Genomic DNA, 10,833 nt, shown 5'->3' on the forward strand with positions numbered 1-10,833 from the left:
TCAGCTCGTATTACAGACGATGCGATTGTTACGAAACGTTGAAAGTGTCACTGGAAATTAATTACTCTGATTTCTTTATTCCTCTAAATGGGCCAAAAGGTTAGCCATAATTATGCCAACCGTTTCGGAATATCGTAAAACTACACACAAGCGCCCAATATCAAACAAGAAAACACCGAAACATTTGACTCACACTTTTCCACATTAAAACATTAAAGTGATATTTATCATTCGGAATATAGTGGTTATGTGTGTATATTGTGTGTTGACAGGCGAAAATGTTTGCTATTGCATTTTTTTCTTTTATGCCTGACAGCGACATTAGCTTCAATCAGTTGATAAATTTACGAGGCAATATGATTGGTTTTGCGTAAACAATTGTCTAGACATTTACACGGGACACATCAATTTTCGGTTAAACAACGATAATATAATAATGCCAATGAAATAATTTGTTTCGCACGTCAAACGCACTCAAAACTGACTTAATATGTTTTATGCTTTTCTTTTTGTTTTTAAATCAAATGTCAACGGGATGAGAACGGTGGTCCACTTATTGCGTACATTTTATTTATCATTTGCAATCGATAATATTGAAAATTTAGAGAGGGAGAACAAAAGCGACCGAACCGTCTATGGCATTTTGTAGTTTGAAATTGTACAACAAGTAGTAATCATATGATTATATCACTCCATCATATAAGAGCTGTGTTGTCATTATATATCTATAGCGTTCATTACTAACGAATCTCAAAATAAACAGCAAACACTGTGAACAATGCACACATACACACAGTAAATGTGTGTCGTCTCTTTGCGTGTACTTTGCCTTTGTCTCGCTCACTCCATCATTCGTTCGTCCGTCTAAGCACAAATACCAACAAATAGTTGTTGATTAAGTTGCTGTGAGTTGAACGTATGTTGTAGAATGGTCAAACAAATTTTGATTCGCTCTATACACATGTAAAACGTTGGTCTAAGTATATGTGAAGCGGCTGTATAGACATTTGTTAAAGTGTCACTTTGACATTAAGTAGTTGGTGCTCATTGTTCGTGCTGCTATCAGTATTTTTTTTCTGTGTTCTTTCCTTTTTTGATTCTGACAATAATTCCATTGTGAAATTCACATTTTCTTCATATAGAAACGTATAGAAAAATGAGCGATTTAAATACAACGAAATTTTTGAAAATAGCTGCTGCGGTTGTATTCCCAAATATTGGTGGATGGGCCGGCAGTGTAATAACCCGAAACAATTTGAAACCGTGGTACGCATCGTTAAATAAACCAAAATATAATCCGCCGAATTGGCTGTTTGCACCTGCATGGACGAGCATTTATTGTGGCATCGGTTATGCATCGTATTTGGTCTTTGAGGATTTACTTGGTACGGGAAATGGATTCGATCGCACCGCTCAAGTCGCATTAGCATTATATGCAAATCAAATGGCATTAAATTGGGCATGGACGCCGATATTTTTCAAATATCACTCTTTAAAATGGGTATGTAAAATGGTCGAATTCGCGACGGTTTTTATATATACATATGAGATAGAGAGTATGAATAAAATAGAGAAAATGTACCGATTTGAATACACATACCTTTGAACTATGGACGAAAGATCAACAAACACACTCATACTTGTACATTGCTTTATTGTTCATAATCAAATTACTCTTCATTTTATACATATCGATCACATTTTTATTGCTGCATTCGCAATAAAAATTACTGATAATATTATGGGCTATATAAATGTTTTTTTTTTCTTTCTTTTCGCAATTTTATCTATAGAGTGCCATTGAAGTAACAGCGTTAACCGTATCGGCAACTGCATGCGGTATAGCATTCGGACGAATTAATCAAGTGGCAGGTTTACTTTTCATTCCATACGTCGCTTGGTTGGGTTTTGCCACATATTTAAATGTGTCCATCTACAAGAAGAACCAAAGTACCGACACCGCTAAAATTACGGCATCAAAATCTGATTAAATTCTGCAAACACAAAAAAAAAATCCGGTTCAATCAGCAACAACAATAAAAATGGTCGAAATTTGTTTAATTATCCAAATATTTATAGAGCAACCGGGAGTGGCCATCTATTGCTTATGCATTACAATGAATTTTCGGAATATCTAACGATTTGTAAATGAAATTGTATTTTGATATTCTCAATATAATAAAAGCACAATATGAATTATTTATAAAATTCAAACATAATATGGTACTGGTATGTGTATATATATTCATATGCATTCGATCGTTTATCTAGCGCAATCTTTTGCCCTTCATTATTCTCAGCTAACTCAATAGGGATGTGAAAAGAGATAGAGGCCTTGATTTGACTTTCATTTTAAAATATCGCATTCATTATTCATATTCGAAGCATTTTCTTTAGTATTTTTCCAATCAAAAATGCGTGTGTGTGTGGGCTTGTGTCCGCACACGGTTGGTTCTCCCCTTTTTTATTTCCAGTTTTTTTTTTCAGCTCTAGTCACATGGCATTTTATCATTTCGACGACACACACCAAAAATGGGTGACATCCGAAAGCGAAAATTAAGAGGTAAAGAGAATATTTTTACACACTTATATAATATATTTACAGAGAATATCGCGGCGAATTTTTCCATCATATCCTTTACTGCTTCCATATTGACTCGTCCCATTCGTTTACATAATTTTTTTAAAATGGAATTTATGCAAAAGCAAGCACAAAGTCATATGTAAAATGTGTCTCTTTTTTTTCATTTCATGTCATCTCTTATGCTCACTCTGCCAAACTTATTTACACATACACTTTTCATTTCGGTTGGTGCATCGATTCAATCGAGTCCGATCAATGCCAAACCCAATAAAGTGTAACGATTTTTCATATCTCTTCATTTGACAAAAACAAAAAGAAAAACCACACAAACACACTGAACCGAAAATCGAACACATAAAGAGGAAAATACAAATTACCATGTTATTATACAATGGTTGGAAGAAGACTGTTTATGTCTGCATCCGCAAAAAAGGTCATCCCGTGTGTAAACTTTGACTCGTTGGTTGTGTACATCATTTTATTTCTCTCTTTCTACTGTTCGTTAATTTTGAATAAAGGTTCCATATATGGTTTGAAGTCGCGCGCGCTTCACATTTGAAACGAATGAGAGAGAGAGAGAGAGAGAGAGAGAGAGAGAGAGAATGACAACTGAAAATAAAGCACAGCATTCGCTTTCGTCTCAGCATATTCCATGTTTATTATATAATTGGCCAAATTGTCCTTTTCGGCAGAGAGAGAGAGAGAGAGAAGAAACGAAAAAAGATGTTTTAAAGCGTAAATTTCAGTCTGTAGTTCAACGGCGACTGTCAGTGAAACGAATGCATCGATAAAGCGTTCGACAACTGCTCAGCTGTTCGAAATCTGCCATCAAAAGTAGTGATGATTTGCGTTAAAGCAGTGGCACACCAATGCCAAAAATTAAAGCTCCTCGCTCGATTTTGAACTTTTCACGCATTTTTTTCCACCCTCTTTTCTCACTTCATTCGCACACGAAGCACCATTCATTTTCTTTGGCGAATTAATATTAGATGCTCTTTTGAATATATATCGAAATTCATTTTTTTTTTGTGGTGCCATTTTCCAACAAAGATTTCGAAAAATTCAATTCTAATACAATGCATTGCATCGTGTGTGGGATCGAATATTCTTGTGTTACATGTTTGTCGGGGAAAAAATGAGAGCATATTAAAGAAACCAAACCAACGATGGAAATGAAGAGAATGAAACAAAATCCAAAATAAAAAATCTAAAAAATAATTTTATTGATCTGTCGATTCGAAATATCGGCAGCCGCATTTTTTTGTGTATGTTTATTTGTCTGTGCAATGGATAATGGATATCATATCAGTTCGAAACGTTCGCTTTAAAATGCACTTTGAATGTTACAGCAATTTTTTTTTGAGTATATGAATTATAGCGATATTGTAATAAAAATGGATGGCACACTGGACAATGGAAAATGATAAAGATATTGTGGCGTGTAATGGTTATATGAATATGATTTTTTTTTGTGGTCGTGCTTTTCTCGTCAATCCAAACACATATATATTTGTGCCATTTCATTTCGAATCATATAGAGCTTTATATGCACTGGCATTTTTAAACAAATCAAAAAAGGTTCAATCAATTCTGTCCATCTTGCAATCGATGATCCTCACGTCCCGTATCCAAGTCTCTATCTCAACTATCTCAATTCTCCTAATTTACCATTCAATTTTCTTTTGATGGCCCCTTTTTTCTTTGCATTTTCGATTCGCTTCCAACGTCCATCCTCTTTCCGATCTTTTTTTTTTGTGTTCGCTATCACTTTATTGGATATTTTTTATTCATTCGGACCGGATGCCGTGCACATGGAAAAGAATATGTATGCGCCGGCTTCGTTCGTCTTCTAATCGTTCGTTGGATTAATCGTTTGCTGTGTTTTCTTTGCCAGTTATAGCTGCTTTCATTTAACTTCATATTAATGCATGTTTGAATTGTACCGTTCTCCTTCGAATACACATGTTTTATGGTAAGCGCATTTTATGCGACGATTTTCTTCGTTACGTCTTATCGTTGTGAATTTATTTGCTACTTTATGTGCTGAACATTCAAGCTCCATCGCAACAGTGATTCTTTTTGAATCGTTGCTTTGTGTGTGTGTTTTTTTTGTTGTTGTTTTTATCGCGTTGGCTTTTGCTTTTGCGTTGTTCCCTTTTTTTTATTCGGTCGTGTATTTGCTCAACTCATTCAAATACGTTGAGTGTACATAAGCAGGCTGAGAGCGTGTTTTGCACAAAATTGTGTGCATTTGACCATGTAATGGGTGGATAATACACAAATGTTTCATAAGCATGGACAGCGTTATTGTTGTTCTCTATATGGTGTTAAATCTTCTATCTTTTCATCTTACAGGATTCCTTTTCCTTTCTCTCTCTCTTTCTTTCTCTCTGTCTCGATGATGACAAAAAGAAAAGAAGTAAAATGAAATAATAACAGAGAGCAAGAAAAAAGACAAGAAAAATCGTTACAAATGAAAGAAGAAAAAAACATGTACACAATGCGATGAAAATGTATGTATCGTGTTTGCCAGATTGTTCGAATTTCTGTCTGTCTACTGGGATGGTGGATTGGATTATTACTTGGCTGCCTGTTCGGATGATGGAGACTATGAACTGCTGCCGTAAGGCCACAATGTAATAATAATATTTTTATAGTTAGCTACATAAATAGTTGTAAACAACCTATTATCAACATAAAATGAGCGAATGAGTGAGTGAATGAGTGCGAACGAGAAAAGAAGATGCGAAAATGAAGCCTGCACACACAGCAGAACAGATACAACACCCAACATCGTATGTTCATGCTTTTGATATATTTGTTCATATAGGAAGTGGAAAAATTTCCTACTTTGGTGGTTTATATAATTTTCTTTTTGTTCAAGCTTGGCAAAAAAAAAAATATGCAGAAAACATACATTCTTTTGTGCACAATCGAAAACAAGTTCTTTTAGCCAAAACTATTTTTTGGCAATTCACATGTCTGTATCCTGTCGACGTTGTTCATTCAACGATCAGACATTCAACCATCAATCTCCGACGAGAAAATGCAAATACTTGCTCTGCTCTTCACTTCCAAATATGTTTTTTTTTGTACAAAAAGCAATTTATCGAACATAAATCGAGAAAAAAGATGCCAAACCTTATTTCACCGAAAGAGATAAAGTAGTTTCGAAAGTTAAAAATATTTGAAGATTTTGATCCAATGTTGTAACGGTTGATTGTGGTTAGGCATTAGATCCGTTTCAATGCTGTAAAATATGGGATTTATAACCGTTTCAATTTTACGGGATAAAGCGACAGAGACAGTGACACACAAAGCAAAAATGAAATGTGCGTACCGGCTACTGTTCCGCAATATTCTCCATGCTCACATACCATCGGCTGCACAGTGTCTAAACGACGATAAAAAGGATACTATGCAATGTTGAATTGTTTGTACTCTAAGTGCTGTGCTAAATTTCATTTGATCCGTGTCTAATACAAATTCCCGTATAGCAGAAGGAAAAAAGCCGAAAGAAAATCTGTAAGATGTAATATTTGCGCATGCGTTATTATTTAGCAGCAGTTAATTCTCCTCCATCGTTGCCGCTGCCGCAACTGTCGTTTAAAAAAAGGCACACGATTTGGTTTGGTTTGCTGTTGGTACGGTGCTGTACTCGTAACAGATTCGAAACATGTTTTTAAAATTCGGTCGCGTTGTTATTGTTCTATCATAGGGTGATTCAATTCGGATTCGGGAACGTTGTTTTGAGTTGGAAAATATCGAGAACGGAAAATGTTTATACTCCGAAGGGGTAAATTTTGTTACGAAACGATGTGGATGTGTTTGCTCTCTTTTTTTAAGCTGAAAAATTGTAGAAGAGTAAGCGAGCAAGAGGATAGCGTACGCCATACGCATAACGATTGTAATGCCGACCATTGTCAATATCGTCTTCGGCTATCACCCACCGATGGAAAATAAACCAACAATAACACAATTGTACGTACAGCAGTAGCACCCGTGCAGCACACTCAAAAATCAACAAAAACGTACACATGTCGAGCATTCAAACACCTCAGCTATGGAATTCGGTTTCAGTTTGATCTGGACTAGCGATTGCGATGTACACAGTTTCACATTTATTGCGTGCGTGTATATTTTGTATTTCAAATGGTTTCGGAGTGCGTGTGCATGAAATGAATTCAATGAACCATTTGAGCGAACGCTTACGCGAATAACATCAACAGTGAATGCAATCAAAATCTACCTGTCGGATTATAGCAGTTTTCAATCAACATTCGTTTTTTTTTTGTTCTTCTGTTTAGTTGTGTTGCGAATGCTGGCCAAATATCGTTCTTGATTTGTTTGTTTGCTTGTTTTCGCCTTCTATTGTGTGCATAAGAGCATTTGAGACAGCAACTACTTATAACGGCGAACGAAAAAAAAAATTATCTTGAAACAAGTGTGTTTTTGACAAAACTGATAAGTAACTTTTTCAATGGTGATTCAAAAACTCGATGATATTGGGCGCTTATATTCCAAACAATCAATTTTTATTGTTTTCGATGATAGCGACACAGAATGAAAATCAGTGCACAACTTATATCGACATTCGAACGATACCCCATTATCTGTAACTGTTTAACGATCAATTAAAGTTTCAATGGTATTTACCTTGATTCGTATTTGGGGAGCTTTTGTAAGCAATGGAAAAATAAAATGTGAATGATTCTTGGAATTGATGAATGGTTTAGTGAAGAGTGCTTACGGTTTAAACCAAATTAACAACAATAACACGATTTTTTCTCAAGTGGTACCGTTTGTGACAAGAAAGAGAGATAGAATAAAAAAAACCATTTGTGACTAAAAATTAACGTTAACCTGTGCCAGAAATATGAAATGAAAAACCCGATTCATGAAAATTTGATGTGATTGAAGTGATCTAGTTCCGAAAAACACAACAACTAAAAGGAAATTAAATTAAACAATAATTATAATAATTACAAAATACACATGAACGATATGATAATGTTCATCGAATTAGAATTTTCTCAACAGGAAAAAGGAAAATCAAAAATTTGAAAGAAAAAAAAACCAACAATAAGTTACATTTAAACTACCAATCAAATTTAATGGTAAGATCAGTTCAAGCAATTATTTAAAACAAAACCAAAAAAAAAATCCTATCAAAATGATCTACGTGAAAAAGTAAAAAAAAAAGAAAATCAGTTTGCCTTGCGTATCCACGCAATTTGTTCGAAAATAGTTTGTTGTGGATAATAAACGCAGCGAATAAAGAAGATCATATTGTCATGACAAAAAAAAAATATCATGAATAAAATTTCTATGTTTCGCTCCCTAATAATAAATTGCATAAAAATTCATAGTGGACGAAATTGTTATTGGAGATTTTTTTTTGTTGTTCCCATGGACTTTTTCTCTATAGCATAACTCAAATATCACTTAAAAGATAATCTTCAAAACAGTGGTGTGCCATAGCAAATTGAATGCCATTTTACACAATGAGCGAGCTATGTAAAAGTGCGCGATCCAGTCAATTAAGAATAAACGATTATAAAAGTGCGTCGGAAAGAGAACGAAAAGAAGTTGCGAAACAAAGCGCTAGAATGGGGCGAATGCTAACGAATGGCAGCAAAAATTATAGATGTACATGTTTGTTTCGAGAGGAGATTGGTTAGTTAGAACAAAGGCGAAAGAGAGCATAAAGAAAACGTAGCTAGAAAGAAAAAAAACACACGAACGTTTTAATGCGAAAAATGTTGGGTGCACGAATTGGAGTATTAAAGAGCGGGAAAAAACAGCTTCATTTTGGGAAGAGAGAAGAAAAAAAATTGCGTGGTTTGTCTGTGTAGTAAGTTCTACAGCGGTTAGATTCACCAAAAATATTTTCAGTGCTTTTTTTTTGGTTCTCTCGCTATGTTCATTCAACGGCCATTATTAGCAACATTGTTGTTGGTTGTTGCTCTGTATGTTCATGTTTCTTAGCTAAAAGCATTTTCTTTGCCACTTCATCATTTATCGTTTCGTTGTTCGCGTCGGTACATGTTTTTTCTCTCTCTTCGTCACTTTCTGTCCGTTCATTTCACTTCGTTTGTATTGTTTTTCATAGACTTTGATATGGTGAATGTGCGATTTTTTTTTGTTGTTGGTCGGTGTACATATGAAATATCAAGTGAGAAAGTGCATGGTGTATCTGGGCAACTTCCATTTACTAACCAGATGAACATTTTTCTCGGGGGATATTGGTGCGTGAAAACGGCCAAAGCTTCAGAAAACAAGGCAAATATCGAGAGTTTGTGTGTGCGAGAGAGAGAAAAATCATGTATTAGATGTGTTCAGCATGTAAGAGCATTTCGATGACATTTCAAGTTACCTAACGGGCACAAAAATGTAAAAACTACACTCCATCAAACTAGTGTCCGTTAACCAACAGCAGCAGCAGCAACTTCGAACCATACCATGAAAATAAATGAATACATCGATCCATATGAGGCAATTCATGTTTGATTAAAAAGAACGAAAGGAAAGAAGAGAAAAAAAAACACACACACTGAACATACATATCCTGTAAAAACAACCGACCGCCATTTGTTTCGAATAGCGACTATCGATGGAACAACATCGAAATACCCACCTTGATGGGCGCATTGTTAAAGAGAAATATCGAACAATTTTTCGCATTTTTTCGGTACTCGAGCGCCTCACAACCCAAACAACAGCATTTATATCCGTGAATGCGTGCACAATTTCTAACGCATTAATACACATATCGATCGGTTGATTCATCGGTCCCGTCATCGGTCGCTTTCATATTTTTTTTCGCAACGTTACCGAAATGGGAATTGTTGTGAGGAGAGCGTGTATGTTACATTTCGTTTCTTTGATTCGCTCGAATGATTCGAAATGAAAAGGAAACCTATTAGATTTCATATCATTTCTGGCCATCACAACATTTGATACACATACACACATCACATCACATCACAATACATACATTTTTTTTATGTCATTTCAACATTCCGATGATCGAATTCACATTCGAATTTTGTATCCCGAAATATAAAGCGATAAACATTAAAAGAAGAACCCGACCAAAAAACGAGAATCGAACATCGAAAACATTAAAAAATGATTATTCGAAGCAAGCAAAGGCAACAGAAAGGAAATTGGGATAAAGACAGACGTGAACAAAAAAAAGCGTGAGCGAGAGAGAAGGTGCACGAGATGGCATGATAGCCATTCGAGTGCAGCATAATATGTCTGCGGAGAAGCAAAAGGTTCATTTCAAAAAAGTTGACTTTTTTAAAGTTTCATGCGCCTCATTTGATGTTTTTTTTTTGTTATGTTCGTGTTTTTTTTTCTTTCATTCTATGTCACGAATTTATGATAATTTGTCTGGACGGGGCGTAGCACTCGAGGTATAAATTAAACATCTGGAAATTAATTAAAAAGTCTATTTGAAATTATGTGTTCGTGTGAGAGTTATGTAGCCCGACTTTATGTGTAGAAAAAAAATGTTTCAAGAAAAATAATGGTTTGATGTGCCAGAGGCCGTTATTAAATTGTATTTCAGTGTGAAGTTAAATTAAGAACGAAGACAATGAATAATCTGATGCAAAATCAAACTCGATTCGAATTTTAAATTCAATGTCGTGCACATTCAGAGCAAGTAATCCTTGAGAAAATTCGGTTGCTACTGTCTCTTTCTTTCTTTATTATTCGTGCTTTTTTAATGAATATTTCCATTAAGTAATGATCAATTCGATTCGTTAATTTTTGCGCGAGACATCTTCGTTTCGTACGTGATATGCACGTAGCAAATGAAACACACGACCAATTTTCATTTTGACGACTGTGAAAATGCACCAAAAAGCGAAAATCCGACGAACATCGTCGCGCGTTCGCCTTATTGTTCTTTGCTTCTTCGTGCGCAAACCATCGCATCACATTTTTAATGGACATCAAATTAATTGTACGGAAAATTTATCTTCGAACACAAACTATTATCTCAAATCGAATTACATTAAAATTCACTTAAGCACTAATTTCGACAGATTATGGTTATTAACTTTGACTACGATTAAATCAGTAATGTGCGAAGGGGGGGGGTTTACCCCCCCCTGTGATTTGGATGAGAAAATTTTTTTCGCGAAAATTATTCGAATTTGCTAGGGTTTTTCACGAAAAAAGTGAAGACCTTTTTTTTTTTTTTTTTAGCTCTTCACTTTGTTTGGGTGAGAAAATTC

General features: G+C 35.0%; 1 protein-coding gene across 1 annotated transcript; it reads left to right on the top strand.

The window, feature by feature from the left end:
* The first annotated feature begins 1,027 nt into the window (after positions 1–1,027).
* On the top strand, positions 1,028–2,219 carry LOC116352581 (translocator protein). Its single transcript, XM_031785293.1, has 2 exons — positions 1,028–1,501; positions 1,794–2,219. The coding sequence occupies exons 1-2, from the start codon at positions 1,157–1,159 to the stop codon at positions 1,989–1,991; spliced, it is 543 nt and encodes a 180-aa protein (XP_031641153.1). The 5' UTR covers positions 1,028–1,156; the 3' UTR covers positions 1,992–2,219.
* Positions 2,220–10,833: the final 8,614 nt, after the last annotated feature.

This window comes from Contarinia nasturtii, unplaced genomic scaffold, assembly GCF_009176525.2.
Source record: "Contarinia nasturtii isolate CC-2019 unplaced genomic scaffold, AAFC_CNas_1.1 Cnas_scaffold_78, whole genome shotgun sequence".
NCBI classification, from domain to species: Eukaryota; Metazoa; Arthropoda; class Insecta; order Diptera; family Cecidomyiidae; genus Contarinia; species Contarinia nasturtii.

What these genes read in the sequence shown, in the direction of transcription:
- LOC116352581 (XM_031785293.1), top strand. Translation starts at nt 1,157, where the DNA reads ATGAGCGATTTAAATACAACGAAATTTTTGAAAATAGCTGCTGCGGTT. An exon ending in AATATCACTCTTTAAAATGG is followed by an intron (nt 1,502 to 1,793) that starts GTATGTAAAATG and finishes TTTTATCTATAG; the next exon opens with AGTGCCATTGAAGTAACAGC.